General features: G+C 54.7%; 9 protein-coding genes and 1 non-coding gene across 10 annotated transcripts; 4 read left to right on the forward strand and 6 right to left on the reverse strand.

Moving 5' to 3' along the window:
- Window positions 1–19: 19 nt before the first annotated feature.
- Window positions 20–566, forward strand: B0H18DRAFT_1184929 (carbohydrate-binding-like protein; the record flags this gene model as incomplete). Its single annotated transcript, XM_048036005.1, has 2 exons — window positions 20–143; window positions 203–566. 2 exons carry the CDS (start codon window positions 20–22, stop codon window positions 346–348), a joined length of 270 nt encoding a protein of 89 aa, XP_047891301.1. The 3' UTR covers window positions 349–566.
- Window positions 522–1,195, reverse strand: B0H18DRAFT_517951 (uncharacterized protein). Its single transcript, XM_048038402.1, has one exon. The coding sequence runs from the start codon at window positions 1,111–1,113 to the stop codon at window positions 694–696; it is 420 nt and encodes a 139-aa protein (XP_047891302.1). The 5' UTR covers window positions 1,114–1,195; the 3' UTR covers window positions 522–693.
- An 810-nt stretch (window positions 1,196–2,005) lies between these two features.
- Window positions 2,006–2,846, reverse strand: B0H18DRAFT_1018117 (uncharacterized protein). Its single transcript, XM_048029350.1, has 2 exons — window positions 2,322–2,846; window positions 2,006–2,264 (listed from the first exon to the last, which is right to left on the reverse strand). Exon 1 carries the CDS (start codon window positions 2,753–2,755, stop codon window positions 2,339–2,341), a length of 417 nt encoding a protein of 138 aa, XP_047891303.1. The 5' UTR covers window positions 2,756–2,846; the 3' UTR covers window positions 2,006–2,264; window positions 2,322–2,338.
- Window positions 2,847–3,342: 496 nt separating this feature from the next.
- On the reverse strand, window positions 3,343–4,421 carry B0H18DRAFT_1018125 (uncharacterized protein). The gene is made up of 2 exons (XM_048029351.1): window positions 3,613–4,421; window positions 3,343–3,560 (listed from the first exon to the last, which is right to left on the reverse strand). The coding sequence occupies exon 1, from the start codon at window positions 4,086–4,088 to the stop codon at window positions 3,633–3,635; it is 456 nt and encodes a 151-aa protein (XP_047891304.1). The 5' UTR covers window positions 4,089–4,421; the 3' UTR covers window positions 3,343–3,560; window positions 3,613–3,632.
- Window positions 4,422–5,314: 893 nt separating this feature from the next.
- B0H18DRAFT_518015 (uncharacterized protein) lies at window positions 5,315–6,172 on the forward strand. Its single transcript, XM_048038403.1, has 3 exons — window positions 5,315–5,442; window positions 5,501–6,024; window positions 6,076–6,172. The coding sequence occupies exon 2, from the start codon at window positions 5,591–5,593 to the stop codon at window positions 6,008–6,010; it is 420 nt and encodes a 139-aa protein (XP_047891305.1). The 5' UTR covers window positions 5,315–5,442; window positions 5,501–5,590; the 3' UTR covers window positions 6,011–6,024; window positions 6,076–6,172.
- A 576-nt stretch (window positions 6,173–6,748) lies between these two features.
- B0H18DRAFT_t118 lies at window positions 6,749–6,833 on the reverse strand. Its single transcript has one exon. It is a non-coding gene; the product is annotated as a tRNA-Arg (tRNA).
- Window positions 6,834–7,152: 319 nt separating this feature from the next.
- B0H18DRAFT_1212614 (uncharacterized protein) lies at window positions 7,153–8,953 on the reverse strand (the record flags this gene model as incomplete). The annotated part of the gene is made up of 6 exons (XM_048036483.1): window positions 8,681–8,953; window positions 8,426–8,628; window positions 8,153–8,357; window positions 7,888–8,095; window positions 7,587–7,842; window positions 7,153–7,170 (listed from the first exon to the last, which is right to left on the reverse strand). Exons 2-6 carry the CDS (start codon window positions 8,591–8,593, stop codon window positions 7,153–7,155), a joined length of 855 nt encoding a protein of 284 aa, XP_047891306.1. The 5' UTR covers window positions 8,594–8,628; window positions 8,681–8,953.
- Window positions 8,954–9,066: 113 nt separating this feature from the next.
- Window positions 9,067–10,070, reverse strand: B0H18DRAFT_518100 (uncharacterized protein). Its single transcript, XM_048038407.1, has one exon. The coding sequence runs from the start codon at window positions 9,852–9,854 to the stop codon at window positions 9,345–9,347; it is 510 nt and encodes a 169-aa protein (XP_047891307.1). The 5' UTR covers window positions 9,855–10,070; the 3' UTR covers window positions 9,067–9,344.
- Window positions 10,071–12,074: 2,004 nt separating this feature from the next.
- Window positions 12,075–12,716, forward strand: B0H18DRAFT_518060 (uncharacterized protein). The gene has a single exon (XM_048038405.1). It carries the CDS (start codon window positions 12,238–12,240, stop codon window positions 12,604–12,606), a length of 369 nt encoding a protein of 122 aa, XP_047891308.1. The 5' UTR covers window positions 12,075–12,237; the 3' UTR covers window positions 12,607–12,716.
- A 3,020-nt stretch (window positions 12,717–15,736) lies between these two features.
- On the forward strand, window positions 15,737–16,861 carry B0H18DRAFT_518154 (uncharacterized protein). The gene is made up of 3 exons (XM_048038408.1): window positions 15,737–16,211; window positions 16,281–16,406; window positions 16,464–16,861. The coding sequence occupies exons 1-3, from the start codon at window positions 15,972–15,974 to the stop codon at window positions 16,722–16,724; spliced, it is 627 nt and encodes a 208-aa protein (XP_047891309.1). The 5' UTR covers window positions 15,737–15,971; the 3' UTR covers window positions 16,725–16,861.
- Window positions 16,862–16,956: the final 95 nt, after the last annotated feature.

The raw sequence follows: 16,956 nt of genomic DNA on the forward strand, positions 1-16,956 counted from the left end.
CAACGGTGTCTCAACCCTGATGCTTACGTTCCTCCTGCTCGTTGTAGAGAACCTGTACATCACCGGCTCCGTCGCCGCGCTCGAAAACTGGTCAACCGATGACGCGCTCCTCTTGTCCTCAGCGAACTACCCTACCTGGAGTCGTACGTTAGCTGCCGTCTTCATCACTCCGCTCTACTGATCTCCGCTTTGTTTGGTACAGTGACGGTGAACTTGCCTCCGAGCACGACCATCGAGTACAAGTACCTCACGAAGAATAATGGGGACGTCACGTGGGAGGACGACCCGAACAGCAATCTCACGACGCCTGCGAGCGGGAGCGTCACGCAGAGTGATAGCTGGCATTGATCGTACAGGAACGAAATTGACAGAAAGACTGTTCGATACGGACGTTGACGGTAATATACAAGCAGTGTTGTACACGTGTACAAGATGTTAATGCATCGGCTCAAACAGCATATCACTGCTGCTGGGCCAAAAGTCGAGCATTCCGGGCTTGAGCGAAGAATAGATGCAGTTGATTATGCAAATCAATACAACTAAGGTACACTATGTCGTGGGGCATATACGGCATGCGTACTGGGAAATGATCGCTCAGCGTTGATATGACAAACACAGTAAGTCAGACATACCACGCAAGCACCGGCAGTCTTCGAGGCCTGAGACTGCGCCACAATTCCTTCGGACGCATCCTCAGCAGCTGTACGGCCCCTCTACAATTCGCGCTTGGTAGATCCCCGGCAGAACCGTGTCGCTGCCCACCAGCTCCTCGTACGTCCCTTCAGTGACTACGAATCCGCCCTCCGAGGATGTGTCGACGATGCGCACGGTGACGTCCCTTCCCTGCCAGCCCAGCACTACGCATTGGCTGCACAGCGGCGAGTCTGCGTTGGTGACGTTGGCAAACCCGGCGAGGTTGCCGGGAATGTCTCCGACCTGGGCGTACCCCTCGGCTGCCAGGACGGATCCGCAGGTGAGTGTGTCGACGGATGCGGTGGGGTCCTCGAACTGTTGGCCGTTGCCGTAGACGACGTATACGGTGTCGGATGCCTGGGCGAGGGCGAATGGGCTCGCTACGAGAGCAGCCAGAGCAACGAGGGCGGAGAAATGCATCGTGGTGCTTGAGTATCTCTCAGAGCTTCGAGGTGTGCTACCCGGCGTCGTAGGTATAGTCAATGCGCTGTCATACCGAGGCTTATATGGTGTCTTGAACCAGGGACGCGCAGGTCCCGCGCAATACGCCGACAAGGTTACATTTCCATCACGATATGATATGCGTTCAGGAGTGAAGAATGCAAAGACGTACTAGGAGAGCGTGCGTTGGCTGTCATTAGGAGCGCCGCTAACACAGCGCTCAACGTTTGCGCGGGACGCCACAGCACTTCATGACAAACGTTCGACTGAGGCTAATGCAAAAATTGACAGAAGGGTGAGGCACCTGGCCTAGGAATGGCTGCTTTACGCAAGAGGTACTTAGCCTGGACCATGACCGAGTCAATACATTTCATTGAAACGTGATCGCGGCTCATAGCGTATTCCGAGAATCCGAACGCGCTGTCAGCGGCACTACGTCCGCTACGCGGTGTCGCCGGTGTCTCTGCGTGAGGTTGCCTAAAGCCGTTGAGAAAGGCTGGTGCTACGAGAATCCAGCTGTCCATAATAGTAGGTTATTCCTGTGAAGACAGCGCCGAAGTCGTGATCCAGAGCAAGAGTTTGGGTTGCAGCGTACTATGCTTATGGCAAGGCGATTGAATGTTCCGCGAAAACCGGTGTTCACAAGTCACGCGCAAGGAGTGCAAGCGCAAAGTGTAACACTAGTGCCCGATGTTGAGCGTGTACTGTCGCGGTGCTTCGCATGAAGTATACAAGAGTTGTGGAGGCCTGACAGAGTGCCCAGTAAGTACTGTGGCTGCCGCAGGTTGGTACATTCATAATCTGAGATCGAACTCCGACTTCAGCCACATCGCGGACGAGGAGGCTCCTCAATCGTCTTCCGGTGACGTGCTTGAGTCAAACAGCTTCGAGGATCATATGTTTGGTTCCCTTTCTTTCTTGTTATACTGGGCTCAGTTCTGCGTGGTCATGGCGTAACTTAGAAGATATGCGATCCAGGTTTGCATTCATTTGCACTACCGCTGTGCCTCGACTCAAGGCCGACTTCAACCACCATATACTCTAAATCAGATCTCGACTCGGAGCTCCCTGTACGTCACATTCCTAATTAATTGTGATGTGTGTATAGGCTGTACTTATTGTAGGTAGTGCTGTAACATGAAGCGGCTCAGAGATATCCGGAAGTCTGGTATTCTCGGTGTACTCACCTTCAGCGCTATAAGCTTCAGCAGCTAGTAGGACCCTCCAAAACCCGAGCATCAACACTGGTAGGGATCGGCGTTTGGTTTCCCGTCAGAGTCTCATATGCGCCCTTCGTGGTCACGACGCCGGTCTCCGCCGTGTCCACGACACGAATGGTGAGGAACGCCCCCGCGTACTCCAGGGTGTAACATTGCCCGCAGAGGGAAGAGTCTGCGCTGGTGATGTTGGCGAACCCGGCGATGTTACCGGGGATAGCACCGACGGTGGTGTACCCTTCAGCAGCGAGCTGAGAGCCGCAGGTGAGGATGTCGACGGATGCATCAGTATTGGTGTACTTGGAACTGAACGAGGTTTCCTCGTATACAGGAGGCGTGATCTGAGCAAATGCGAGGGTGCTCGCGGAGAGCGCGGCAATCGAGGAGAGAATGGAGAAACGCATCGTAGGCGGCGTTGCTCAGAAGTGAAGGTGAGTGGTCGACGCTGGTCACGCGAACGGCTGATCAGTCCCTTAGCTCTGGGGCAAGTTTATGTACCCTCCGACTCGTGCACACTGCACTGCACAGCCCAAAAGAACGGTGTTCTACCACCGCGTCTCTGTACGTCACACGTTCCGGTCTGAGAGGAGTGGGTTCGATGCTAGGCGATGCCTTCTCGCTGTATGGTGGCCGACGTGGGGAAGTCCGCAGGGGCAACAGGCCCCATGTGAATCCTGCGTTCGATTCTGACGCGACGTTTCTGGCGCTTTGATGCGCGCATTGAAACGCGACACACGTGTCTCGGAGGCGCAGGACATAATACAGCGCCGCGTCACACAGCAATCGTCTCACTTTGACAGGTAGCGCCTCGTATTATCTGTCCGCACACGAAGAGACGCGAAGCCGCAACCTTGGATGCGGAAGGCAGCGAAGGGAGCACTGTCCTTGACGTCATTTATTGGCCTTGATACTGAGGCAGAATTCGAATGCAGAGGTAAACACCGATGTGTGTTTTCGCCAAGTTTTCGCTGACAAAAAACCGACCGACTAGTGAACGTCGCCACCTAACTTACCTCGACAAGGTCACGGAGACGTGCGCATACAGCCCGGCTTTAAAATGTCTAGATGGATATACTGCCTCCGTAATGCCGCGATCCCCGAACATAAGTAACGCCCGTGCATTTACAGCCCACCACCACTCATTGAACCTTCGAACCCTTCGAGTCCCCGATCGCACTCCAACCGCCCAACGGGACATGGTCGACAAAACTATAAAGGGTTAGAGATGGCGGGACTGCTCAGCAGCCAGTTGGGTGCCTACTTTGTAATGATATAGTTCGTTCAGTTGCAATTGAAAGGGCCGTCGGCGAGGTACGCCGTGATACCTTCACCGGTAATCGGCCCATCCGTAGATCCAGTCGTCAACCAGGCGTATGCCTCCGTCGGTAGCGCAAACCCGCCTCCATAGTAGTCAATGACTTGCACGGTGAGGTACGTCGACTCGTAGTTCAGCGAGTAGCATTGGCCACAGGTTGTATTTTCTCCGTAGTAGCCGGCAACGTAGGGGTAGCGGGGGATGGAGCCGTAGGTCGTGTAACCTTCTGAGGAGAGAACACTTCCGCATGACAAGGTGTCGACTGAGACGGAAGAGTTGTCGTACTGAGCGGTGTACGTCACGTACACCGAGGGCTGGGGATACGCGAGGGTCAGGGATGTAAATGCGAGTTCAACGAGTGCCATGAGATACATATTGCAAGAGACGTACATGTGAGAAGTTCCGGTGATTTTCGCTCTCATGAGACTTCATAAGCCGAGCGAAGAGCGTACCTTGCATGATTGGAGAGGGCTAGACATGACTGTTGCCTGGCCAAATACGAGACCATACAGAACGTTGTATACCTGTCAAGTCAATGTCAAATATCAGTATCAGTTCCTCGCCCCTTAGTATGTTTGACGGCTGCGTCACGTTCAGCCCGAGCGTATTGACAGTTCAATGAATTGAGGTATGACACAGATATGTCGCCAGCGGGAAGATATGTCATCAGCCGGAGAATGTCTACGCAGGGTGGAAGGGCCAGATTGTTGCAGGGGTCCGCAATACTCATTCTGAAGTCGTTGTTCGCTGTTGAGATGGTAAGCGCCCTATTCTCATACGACAACGCGACACGTCAAACGCGCTCACGTGATCGTCAAGCCAGGACTCGTCTTCAATACGATTCGCATGAAGCCACCTTGCAACGACTCAAGTTACAACTTGAAGTATCTATGACCTCAAGTATGCGCCCTTGGGATGAACACTGAAACTATCTGTCCAAGGTACCGGCGTTGCACTTGGGGTGACCTGGAGGCTAACCAACTCTCACTGCAGTGACGAGTCGCCGCGTCCGAGTCCATCATCCAGAAGAACACATGGCAGGCATCTGACATGCTGATGCTGAGATGTAGAGAAGAGCTACGGTGATGCAATCTTGCGAGGCCCAACATACCGTTGTTGAAACTCGCTGATTCAGACATTTTGCGGCTGCTCCAGTACTACTGCCAGTCACGGTGATCACTGCTTCAGGATCCCTAGCATTGTCAAGGACTGGGGAAGTGGTGATATTTCTGACTCCTAGACACACTTTTTAATTGACTTATGCACTCTTACTGTCTAGTTGACTGGCATACGAGGTTTTTTAGACTGAATAAGTCTCAACTCACACTTGTCGCCGTATGAGACCGTCGCTTGTAGTCCGGTCGACCTCATACATCGCGGGCGTGCTACCACAGCATGAGATCAATTTCTGCACTGTGCTTCTCGTTATGAAGCAAACTAGTACGTACTCCCATCGACAGTTGTGACGATTGATCGTGTTTTCCTTAAGTTTCCCTCAGGTTTCCCCAATGACGCCGAGGACGTGGCGCATGCGTTTTCCATTCGCCGGGTGGTGCAGCAACTGCCTTGATATGCTTAGCGCAGAAAAAGAACGCTCCGAAACGAAAATAAATCCGCGGCTTGTTGACATTTTGCATGTTGACGTCCAGTAGGCACTAGCAAGCGCGTCCCGGTCTACTCGCTGTGTTGTAGAAGCCCCACAGCTGTGCAATCTGACCGACCGTCGGCAAGTTGTCCGTGGCGGCGAGCGATGCCCATTGAGTTTCGCGTTTGCGTGTAAGCAACTTCTTCGACTTCGCGAGCGAGGCGCTTCGAGCAGACGAGGTATATAAAGACCTACATTAGTCTGGGACATACAGCACCAGGCAAAAACCCGTTCAACGTACTCCAAGAACAGCCCTCACCGCAACCCAAATCCTCAGCGATGTATAGCCCCGTCATTTCCGCCATCTTCGCGCTCTCCGCCAGCTCGTTCGCGCTCGCACAGATCCCCGAACCGGCCGTCAACGTTTCCTTCAGCACCAAATACGACAATCAGTCCACGCCCGTCAGCACGCTTGTCTGTGCGTCGTCGCTCGGCCACTTCACCGTATACAGCGCCCTCCCGGAGTTCCCCTACATCGCAGGATCCGTGAACGTCACCGACGGCAGCTCCAGTGACTGCGGACAGTGCTACACCCTGGAGTACGCTGGAAACTTTGCGCAGATCCAGGTCGTGGACTCTGCGACCGAGGGACTTATCCTGTCCCACGAGGCGTATGAGTACCTGACGATGAACTATACCTCGGACCCGAGCGTCACGGCCTACATCCTGGATGGCCCATACGCGTGCAAGTCGCCTTAAATGTCCCTTCACTGGTATGTGTGTTTGCTCTTGACCTTCTCCCACTGGACTGACACCGCAACTAGGTCGTCTGGCGACTTACTCCTGTTGAACGACGAGTAGAACATGGGGATCAGAGGGCCTGAACTATCAATGACGAGCTGATATTACTTATATTCCGATGATTTCACCCCTAATTTAATTCGTCAGCATGCCATGTCATCACGACTTCACGATTGTGAAAATTGAGACTGCATTCCAAAGAGAGTTACAGGGCTTGGCATAAATATGAATCAATCATTTCCTTCGAACGTCCACCATCGTGCCCATCTCTTGCAATGTCCATGAGAAAGTCATCCAAGACATCACATGCGAAATGTCGAACAGTTGAGCGTTCCCTACGCCTGGACATGTCGAAGGCAACCCATACTGTTGGTCAAACAAACAGAGGAACATACCAGCGTCAATTCGTCTTACATTGGCTGGGGACATGCGAAGGGACCGTTAACGATGGTTCCAACAACCGCCGACGAGGTCGTCTCGTTCAAAGTCAACCAAGCATACGCCGCCTCTGAGAGGACGAACGGCTCAGCGCCGATAAGCCTCTTGCCTCCAGTTTCCAAATATGCGCTCGGACCATCAGCGTAGGTTCGAGGATGAGAACATGAAACACAAAAGGCAAACATCATCCTGTGCCAAGTGGTCGGTCTGCGCCAACTTGCCTTGGAATGTGGACTGGCAACGAGAAAAAAAAAGAAATGACCGACGCAGGGGTCGAACCTTACGTAAGCATTACACAAGCCGTTGGTCGTAGTCAAACGCGATGCCATTTCGCCAGTCGGCCGATATCGGGATTCATACTAAAACAATGTCAACAACAATGGAATTGGATTGGGGGGGACCGAAGCTGCAAGGTTTGACTCCGAGTCGATACATCTTTTCGACGTCACTGTAGGCTCCTCCACATCAGCCTTCGGGGGGTAAAGGGGACGAAATATCGAGTCTGCAAACTGTGCTTTGTGTCCCTATCCTCACCCGCCACACCTCAGCCACATCCCATCAAATATATTTTTATCCCCGCCCGAATCTCTGTAATCTTATTCCCCTTTACAGTCACACGTCACTGGCACTGACTCTTGGAAGCTATGTCTGACTTTTGACGTTTACCCTGTCTGCAACGACTGACTCACGAATGAATCAATGACGCGCCTCATCAGCAAAGTGACTTTCATGTCTAACTCGCCTAATTCAGGCATTTAGGCACTTAGACTCGTTAGATCGAGTGTCTAACTTAAGTAGATCCATTTCTAAATCAGACATGTGTTAGACCAGTGTTAGACCATTAGGTTGCTAGGCCGGGAGACCAGTAGACGTACCAAAGCCAATCAAACCACTCATGCAATCAGGTATCAGGAATGAATATTGCAAATAATCTACGAACACAAAGTACAATACTCGTCACTATTTGTGCCAATGAACCTCGAGGAGAGCAAGCTCCAGGAAGACTCGGAGCGCCGCCATCCCCGTCGCACGCGTTGAGTGGTGATCCAAAGCTGGCCTGCGAGCGACTCAGCTCGCGTCCCCTCATCCGCCACACCTTCCTCTCGGGCTCGCCCGCGTCTGGCTCCTCGTCCGTCGGCAGCGTGTCCGCCTCCGGCAGGCCCGCCGTGTGCTCGTGCGTGAGCGTGAGGAGCGCGTGCGTCTTGCTCAGCGCGTGTGCGACTGCGGGCGCCAGCAGCGTCTCCTTCTCCGCACCGAACTCTGCGTTGGCGGAGGGGACGGAGGGCGCAAGCTGGAAGTGGCCGAGGACTAAGGTGGAGAAGAGGTCACCCACCGTGACATCGGAGAAGTAGCTGGGGAGGCACGGTACTCAGCGCGCATGCATCGTAGGCGCAGACACGGGGCGAGCCGCCCCTTGCTCGGCAGAGGCGGAAGCCGAGATGCAGGCGAGGAAGTCGGTGTCGGGGCTGTCCGTGTCGGTGGGCTGCGCCGCGGGCGCGAGGGCCACACAGACCCAGGCTTTGAGTGGGAAAGAGCTGATGATGATGTCGGGGACGTGGTAGTCTTCATGCATGACATGCAGGGCTTTGCGGATGGAGGCGAGGTCTGTTATGCGGGTGTCCGTTAGTACTCTGTCCGAACAAATCCTTCGGTGTGAGACACGGGTCACCCAATCTACTTGTGACCAGTTGGGCGTGATGACGGTGGAGTATCGCAGCACCTCGCGGTAGATGGGTATGCATTCCGGCAAGACGTAGAGCTTGTCTGTGTCGCCCAGGCGAAGACGGGGAGGAGGAGGGGCAGATGAGCCTGAGGGAGAGGCTGTTTCGCGAGGGCGGGATGGACGGGTCTCTGAGCAGGTGCTCGACTGCGTCGAGCGTGAAGATGTACACCCCCGAGGTCTGCGTGGGGGAGTACATTTAGATGGGGACACACCGTGACCACGCTGACGCGCCCAAACTCGTAGGCTAAGTAGACGCCGATGAACATCACGTTCTCGGGGAGCGTGATGTTCACCTCGAGCGCGGCGTCCACGAGGGAGACTTGGCCGCGCACGACGCGCTCGAAATCTTCAATGAGAAGCAGTCGGTTGTCGGTGAGCATCACGACGAGGTGGCGGCCACACCGTGAGGTGTGTGCTGCAAACGACGCATCAGCGAGTGCAAGGAGACGCGGGATGGCAAGTATTACCTGCAACGAAGTCGGACGGGACAGCTGAACGAGGGACACGCGATCAGATATGTTTCTCGTGAACAGGAAGAGTAGAACTTAGAATCGAGCAGGTAGATGGGGCACTCAAGCCGCTCCGAGCAAGCGGCCAGAGTGCCCCGACCTGAGATGTGATCGCAACAAACGAGCCTGCGACAATGGGAACAGTCCATTGCGCAACCTCGCATGAGCAGCCAACATCGAGTACGAGTACCAGGTGGCATCGAGGATGGGTCGCCATTGTGAGGGAGGCGTGCCAGCGATGCAGGCGCACGCCGTGTGACTCAGAGCGGAGTTGGATTTCGCTTTAGGGCAGACGCGCAGCGGCCTTGGGCGAGTTTGCGCAACGTGCAACAGCTCTAAGTCGTCTCCAACCTAGTTTCAACGTTCAAAAACGATGTACAGTAAGTAAATTCTTCCGAGTCTTCGTAGCACTCAGCGCTCACGTCGTCGCGATCTACTCCTCGCTCGCTTCGAAGAGCTGTACAACAACTTCTTCTGTAGTACCACCCTCGAGCCCGTCGAGAAGGTCCTCCGTGACCTCAAGATGAACAACTACCAAGTCCACTAGATTGCCTTTGACGGCGGTTCGGCTCGCATGCCGCGGTACGGCAGCTCGGGTCTTGTCCGTGCTGAACATGAAGAGTCAAGACTGCGGGGCTGCGCGGGCGGGTGGGTACACGAGCGGGTGGGTGTGCCGGCGGGCACACAAGCGGGGGACGACACGGGTGCTGGCCGCGTGAGCAAGCGAACGGGACGCGGTTGACACACGCGCCGACCACGAGTGCGCCGGGCGAATGCCCCGCATGCAAATGCAGCCGACGGGCGGACCACGGGCACGGGCAGAAGGACGGGTGGACGAACAAGTGGGCGAGCCGGCGGAGGGGTGTGCAGGTAGACAAGCAATCTGACGAATGAGAGGGTCATCAGGGGGGCCGGTGAGTGGACAGCGTGCACAGGTGCCCGATGAGTGGAGCTGACTCGGCGGGAGAGTAAACAGGTGGGCGGGCGCGTCGTCGTGCAGCACGACACGTACGACAACCGCAAGCACAGTGGGCAAGTGCCCAGCACGCAGACACGGCCATCGAACGTGCATCGTGAACGCAAGTAAGCGAGTAGGCGGGTGAGAAGGCGGACGACAGGCCCGCTCGCTCATGTCTCAAACACGAGCAACACGGTACCAACTACGTCCGGCCCACCGGAGATCCCACCAGCGACACCGCAAGAACGTCACGAAGTCGTCCAGACCAGTACCGAGTGGTGCGAGACCACCACACTCGGTAGTCGCTTCGCAGGCGCCAGGCCAAGCACTGAGGTCGAGCAACTGCAAACTGGCGCACCGCGCGACAGCGAGTCCGACGCGTCGACGCGCACATCGAGGCCACGACAGGTCACACCAATGCGAACGACCAACACTGTGTCTTCAAGCCCGGCGGACAGGTCTTGCAAAGGCAAGTGCAGACGAGGCCCCATCAGCAAATGTGCACGTTACTTAGCACGTCTTGACGGACCTTACGAGCCTTCACGTCTTAGATTCTTGCTTGAAAATCACTTACTCTCCTTGCGTACTTGATCAAACGAGCGCGAAATAGTAAGGATAGAAGTAAGCAGATATTAAGCATGAGTAAGGAACATCGTACAATCAAGTATGTAATCACTTTCTGGCGAATGCAATCCTCGAAGTCTGCATAATGATTATCGAGGCAGCTGAGACACGGACTACCGAATAGTATATAGATTCGTCGAGGAGGGTACATTACATCTGGCCAGTCCCTCTACTAATATGCTACCATTGTCTCGTCGTATAATACGAAAAGCCCACCTTGTGAGCACGCATTCTGTGCTAATACTGATTGCTGTAGAGTCATCGTCACCCGACGAGAGCGAGCGAGTTGACGGGCGAGCCACCGAACGTGCGATTCGCGAACGTGTGGGGCAAGTACACGGGCGATCGTGCGTGAATGAGCAAGCGGATGGGCGGGCGAGTGTGTGAGCGAACGGCGAGCAAGTGGGCAAGACCTGAGGTACTGATCTAATTCAGTTCGTGGTGCACTCTGTGACTTTCGTCGCGCAAGGTGGCAGTCGCAGGCACATAAGACGTACCGCGACCTAGGCGCGATGCCCCGTTATGGTTGTTCGAAGAGCGCACGACAAGCACGATGACTCGGATCACTGTGCTGCCTTATACCCCGTAGACCGCACCGCGGTCTCGTCATTCGCAAGTTGTGACGATGTTAGACACGCCGGGGACGCTCGTCGGCAACATCCTCACCTGGAAATCAGCTCAGCGTGTCCGCTGCGTGACATGCGGCCGTAGATGAGTGTTCGAACGTGCAGCTACACGTCTGAATCGCATGCAATGTCTGAACCGTAGAACGAATGCCCCATGTCCACTGCTGGCAGCGTGCACAGCGTTCTTCTCGTTACGTCGCTGGCAGCTCAGGTACTGGAATGTGGGGTCTGGAAGAAGACTCGGAGACAAGATGAGCATTTCAATTCAAGAGGACATACCTGCAGATCTCGAGCCTTCTGACCGCTTTCTGTACTCGCTACACCCTTACTTCTCAATGCTCTCCTGTATTCCCAATCGTGCGAGTCGGCACGGCCAGATTGCGGGTCGCCAGAGCCGCGAGAAGTGAGAAGAGGTGGGAAGTGGCGAGTGGAGACCCAGGTGAACGGCGTAACGGGTGAAAGCGCGGCAAGGCAAGTCAAGAGTCTGGGACAGTGGGCAGGAGCGAGGGCTAGTACTTGGCGGCCTCGTAGTTATGTTTCCGAGCAGTTCATGGACGAAGCTGGACGACGTACGCTTGCTGATGAAGGTTGAAAAATGGCGCAGTCGTTTCCGTGCTAAGTGCCACAGCGGCTTGCCCTAAACGGAAATCCAATCAGACTTCGATGACACGTCGCCCGCAATGCTCAAGCGCTCAACGTCAACGTCCTCCAACCCAACATTTGACCGTCCAACGTCCAACGCGCAAGTCCAATCGCAACGTCCAACGTTCTGGTGCATGGCATATGCATCCCAAGTCACGGTTCCTCATTAAATGCACAGATATGGAGCGGCATGGCGCGCAGCGGCGCCGCAGCCTCGAGTCATTGCACGGCTCGAGATACAAAGGTGAGTACAGCCCTTCAAGCTTCAAGTCTCCTGCCGAACCTGTCGCTAGAGAACACCGAGCACCAGATAATACTGCGCGCGCGCACAACGCCTGACTCGGAGGAGCCTGTGCTTGCCTGCCCGCTCGCTCGCCCTCTTGTCCATCGATCTGTACATTCTTGCCTATTCGCGCGCTCGCCTTCTCACTAGCTCACCGCGCTCGCCTTCTCGATAGCTCTCTGCCCTCGCCTTCTCGTCAGCTCGCTCTCTCACTAGCTTGCACCCGCCCGCCTGCTCTTGCCTGCCCACCTTCGCTCAATCGCTAGCTCACTCACTCGTTTGCCCTCTACCCGCCCTCGCCCTCCTTGCTATGTCGCCCGCGCTGCAACTCACCCTTGCTTTCTCGTTGGCTTAGCTCGCTCGCCTGCCTGCTCGCTCGCCCATGCACTCAATGGCCCATTGCCGTCGCCTTCTCGCCCGCTCTCCCTCACGCTCTCGTCATCGCCCTCTTACCCGCCTGCGGCCTGCCCGCTTTTCTGTCTGCCTACCCACCCGTTTGCCTGTCCACATACCTGCACTCACTCTCACCCACAACCCTTTTAGCATGCACCGCCTCTCGCCCGCGCTCCCGTGCACCCGTTCGGCCAGCCAGCCGCCCACGCACGCAACTGTCCACGCAATTGCCCATGGACCTACCTACTTGCCCGCGGATCGGCTCTCTGTATGGTCATTGGTGCCCATGCCCAGCTCGTGTACGCCAGTGAATACAGTAGTATATTGTAATTCCATACGACAGACCTGTACACTGTAGAATGAATTGGCATATTTCCGGAATATATTTGTGTCCCATGGAACGATTTGAATGGATAGATCGATGTTCTTGAAGGCCACTTGATCCACGATTACAAGTCTTAATGTCAGCTTAGCACACGACTTAGTCGAGCTTGATTAAGACAGTTCAAGTAGCACGCCCCTTAATAAGAAATGGTACCTCGTTAATTAAGCACGATCACTTATTCACTGAATGCCCTTGATCGACTTATTAAGGTGTTTAAGCCCAGAATAAGCAACGTGCACATTTGCTGATGCCCGCAAGATGTGAAGACGCACAGCACATCTCGCGCCCGCCAAGCCACCCCGCCAGACGTGTCGACGCACACGTCGTCGCTCAACGCGCCCCGGTCCGTGCTCAACAAGTCTGTCCCCGATGAATGTCCACACGCCTGCGCCCCTGTCGCCGCGCCTCCATTCCCCGACCGCTCTCGGAACCATGTGCGCGGTCGGACGACCTACTCGCACCGCCTCGCCTCGTGCACCCACTCATCTGCTCGCCACCCGTCCACCCGCTCACGGACCCGTGGACCTGCAATTCACTAGATGGCGTGTGAGGAGCGGGGACAGGTCAGCGCGAGCAAGCAGGGAAGACAGCGAGGATGGCGGGTTCTTGCTCACTTATTTAGGCATGCTCGCCCACTGGTCTGCCCACCGTCCATCCGCTCGCCCGACCACTTATTCACTTGCTCGTTTGCTTGCGCACCCCCTTGTTCACTTGCTCGTTTTCTCCCGCGCCCGTTCGTCGTTCGCCAGCTCTTTCGCCTGTTCGCCCACTCGCTTGCCTGTACCTACATCCTCTCGCTGCTCGCTCTAGGCATGCCCGTCCACTTGTCTGCCCACCCGATTAACCGCTCACCCACTGTCTTGACCTGCACGTCTATCCAAGCCTTACATCTCGTGAACAGAAGCATTTGAAGCTGAGTTGTGCAGCACGTAGTACGATATTTGCCTCGCAATGCTATGCTCTTTCTATGATTTGTTACTGCATTGTATTCTATCAATGTAATATACATGTCTGCTGAAGATATGTAATTCGCCGCAGAGGCCGAAAGTTGTTAGACAGTGAGATGGATTAGGCACGAGTTAGGTGGGCTAGACAGGTTAGGACAAGTTAGACGCAGTGACGCTTTCCTGATGCTCCGCAAGCAATTGAATCACAAGTTCGTAGGCTACTTGGCTCACCGGCAGATAAAGCCGCGCTTGGGCAAACACCAATATATTGCATGTATGTCGTCGTCTCTCTCTGTCGTCAATTCATGAAGATAACTCCGTGACCACTTTGGTACCGCCATAGAATCTGACCTAGCTCGAGCCCCCATGTCCGGCATCCAGGGCATCGATGGCATATAGGCCAACGTACACATACTGACAACTGTACGCTTCGCAGTGACGTTTCTCTGGGATAATCGCATTCCGCTTAGCCGCAGAGGGCTACACTGGCAGTTATCGAGCTGTTATGCAACAGCTATCATGAAGCTACTCTGGCACCGAAGGCGTGTAGACATCGAGGGACCTGAGGTGCTCGCATCATCATTCGGTCCCAAGGGCTCGAGCTCAGCGATGAACGGGATCTTCACATCAAACATCCATCCCTAGAACTTACCCGCCACAGTGTTTACTGATCGGAGGGTACACGTATGTCGTTCTTTTGAGCGTTTTGCGTATCGAAAATGTAGCTGAATGCATAACCGATTGATGAAAATCAGTAGCACTCTCGGACGTACGGCGACGATCTACTTCACTGGCAGCGTGAGGTGAATACTGCACTCCTGACACCAGCCTAGCCAGCAGTACGTTATCAAAGGATTTTGCCAACTAGACTGTCCGAGAAGCCACACTGAATAACGTCTCCCTTATTGTAATCCAGTAATCAACAAACTGACGCAATGTTGCCGGAGATATCATTCTCTCATACAGAGGCACTGGTGGTTGGTGAAAGTGACGGGCTCGGATTAATGCCGGAGTGCGTGCCATATCGCATTACCATCCACTAGGTCGCTGGGATGACCTCAATGGTATGTGGTCAGCCGTTTAAGTTGACGTCTTCCGAAACCCCTTCAGGTCGCATAGGATCAATCCTCAATACCGCTCGAAAGTCGAGGGAGCCTTAATGTGGCCGGTAGCCATCCTGAATGTAGTCTGCACCGCACGACAGAGCTTCGAACACGGACTGCCTGAGCCCTTCTTTCAACGTGTAATGCTCTGTCCGCTTTGGCCTAGAGCCTTTCCCTTGCGTTGACACCTGTTGACACATCTTTCTACAGATTGTAGCCGACGCATCGCAAGTTCGTCGATTCGCAACCAATCCAAAAATGGCATTGTTCTCCCCCCTTGTGAAGACCAGAACACAGCGCAGTTTGGACCGTCTGCATTGGCTTTGACAAGTGTCCCGATCCGCTGGCCGCAGCACGGTGAGCGCCACCATCTCACCTTTGACCGTTTCCAGGGCGATTGGCTTTTGTTCTTGCCCCTGTGGCGTGGTCCCCGGGCCACACTGCTGCCTATAAATCCCCGGTGCTAATTCTTGTGGTTGTCCACCAGCGTCGCTCGACATTCCCTTGCTTTCCCTGTGCTTGTTCACTACGAACCATCATGAACGCTTGCCATTGCACCCCTGCAGACCACGATTACGAACTTAGGCGGGATATACTCCCTCAGCGTCCTGCCCTTGTGGACGAGAACTTGGCTAGGCAACTGTTCGCCGGGTCATACCCTTCAGTCTATTTCGGAAGGGGTTTGTCCATCGATGCGCTCAGCCGGACAAATAATTTCGAAGAAATCGCCAATATGATGAGAGATCCTGGCTGGGACAAGCCGTTCGACCAGGTTCGGGTTGGCAATGACCACAAAATACTTGTGAAAGTAAACGTAAGTATCATATTGCAAATGCTCTGCTCGCCAGTCTCTGATTGTGTTATTAAGTGGCCCGATCACGACCCTCTAGATACGGCACACGGAGAATACGTACCTCTCGAGGCCGCGAACCGTCCTGGAATTCCTTCGACCAAAGCCCAGCTTGCTCTCCTCGTTGGTCAGATTGTTATGAGGGCGATGGAGGTAAGTGATGCACTCTGTGGGCGAGACGGAATCAAGTGACAGTCCCTCTCGTAGCGAGTCAAAAACAACCGTCCTGGAGACCACCGCTGCTGGGCGGTGAGCACAAATGAAGAAGACGGCCTCACAAAGCGCTGCGTCTACCTGTACGCCATTCACCACGTCGGCGGGTTCACTTATCAACCCGAGCTCCAAGTCGCTCCATCGAGGCCACCTCGACTGTTCCCTGCGATCATCAGGCCACAAACTTGTGGCTGCACCCGGGCCACCTGGAATGCAGCTACGGGAATGTATCTCCTTCCTCAGACCTATGCAACGACGACAAAGGCCAAAAGTGAGAAATATCCCGAGGGCTTTTTCCCGTCGGTGTATTTTGGCAGGCGTGGCATCGACATGCGCACGCTCACGGTGGAGAACCGGACGGACACGATCCCGGATGGATTGGCCACTCCGTTCCAAAACTCTTTCGAGAAGTTTCCAGAAAGCAAGAAGATTCCAGAAAGCAAGAAGATCAAGGTCAGGGTCCAGGTATGTATTTATCTCCTCATTCTTGCTTCGCTCAACGGCACGGCTGACTATGACCGATGCGTCATGTAGTGGCCCAACCACGAAAAGGCTAGAACGGAGGTCGCACAGGACGTTCAACTCTTGACCAAGACTGGCCATATCACCAGTATAGAGCTCGCACGGGCGGTCGGTGGCATCGTCCGGAAGGCGATGGACGTGAGTGATCTTACTGTATCTCCGCTAGGATGGCGTCGATGCTGATACCATCTCCAGAAATGCTACGCCGATCGCTTAGAGTCACCGCCAGATCACCGCTGTTGGGGGATGGCCACGGTCAAGAAGTACGGCTTAACCAAGGAATGTATCTATTTGGTCAGTTTGCATCACGTCGCTGGGATCACCTACCAGCCCGAGCTCCACATCGCGCCGTCCATGCAACCGCACCTGTTTCCTACTTTCCGCGAGGCTACATACAAGGAGCTTGTTCAAGCCGGCAAGGAGCGTCTAATCGAGCTAACCCCGGGGCATAGGTAGACCTTACCTCCCTCCAAGCCACAGTTAGGTGCGCTGGCTAGCGTATTTTATGGTAGCTCGGACATGTCCCCCATTTGTGTATATACTGTATCATAGCCCCTCTATGCTCCATGCAATGCCAATGCCCTCCCACGGTGATGTACGACTCGGACCGCTGAAATAGTCCCTGCCTGAGTAGGATTGTTGACTCGGCATCGCGCATATCAAGGGCACGCTGCTGATGGTACCGCAT

The sequence above is a fragment of the Fomitopsis serialis genome (assembly GCF_022376445.1).
Source record: "Fomitopsis serialis strain Sig1Antser10 chromosome Unknown B0H18scaffold_54, whole genome shotgun sequence".
NCBI lineage: Eukaryota > Fungi > Basidiomycota > Agaricomycetes > Polyporales > Fomitopsidaceae > Fomitopsis > Fomitopsis serialis.

What these genes read in the sequence shown, in the direction of transcription:
- B0H18DRAFT_517951 (XM_048038402.1), bottom strand. Translation starts at nt 1,113, where the DNA reads ATGCATTTCTCCGCCCTCGTTGCTCTGGCTGCTCTCGTAGCGAGCCCA.
- B0H18DRAFT_1018117 (XM_048029350.1), bottom strand. Translation starts at nt 2,755, where the DNA reads ATGCGTTTCTCCATTCTCTCCTCGATTGCCGCGCTCTCCGCGAGCACC.
- B0H18DRAFT_1018125 (XM_048029351.1), bottom strand. Translation starts at nt 4,088, where the DNA reads ATGAGAGCGAAAATCACCGGAACTTCTCACATGTACGTCTCTTGCAAT.
- B0H18DRAFT_518015 (XM_048038403.1), top strand. Translation starts at nt 5,591, where the DNA reads ATGTATAGCCCCGTCATTTCCGCCATCTTCGCGCTCTCCGCCAGCTCG.
- B0H18DRAFT_518100 (XM_048038407.1), bottom strand. Translation starts at nt 9,854, where the DNA reads ATGAGCGAGCGGGCCTGTCGTCCGCCTTCTCACCCGCCTACTCGCTTA.
- B0H18DRAFT_518060 (XM_048038405.1), top strand. Translation starts at nt 12,238, where the DNA reads ATGCACTCAATGGCCCATTGCCGTCGCCTTCTCGCCCGCTCTCCCTCA.
- B0H18DRAFT_518154 (XM_048038408.1), top strand. Translation starts at nt 15,972, where the DNA reads ATGTATCTCCTTCCTCAGACCTATGCAACGACGACAAAGGCCAAAAGT. An exon ending in AGATCAAGGTCAGGGTCCAG is followed by an intron (nt 16,212 to 16,280) that starts GTATGTATTTAT and finishes TGCGTCATGTAG; the next exon opens with TGGCCCAACCACGAAAAGGC. An exon ending in TCGTCCGGAAGGCGATGGAC is followed by an intron (nt 16,407 to 16,463) that starts GTGAGTGATCTT and finishes TACCATCTCCAG; the next exon opens with AAATGCTACGCCGATCGCTT.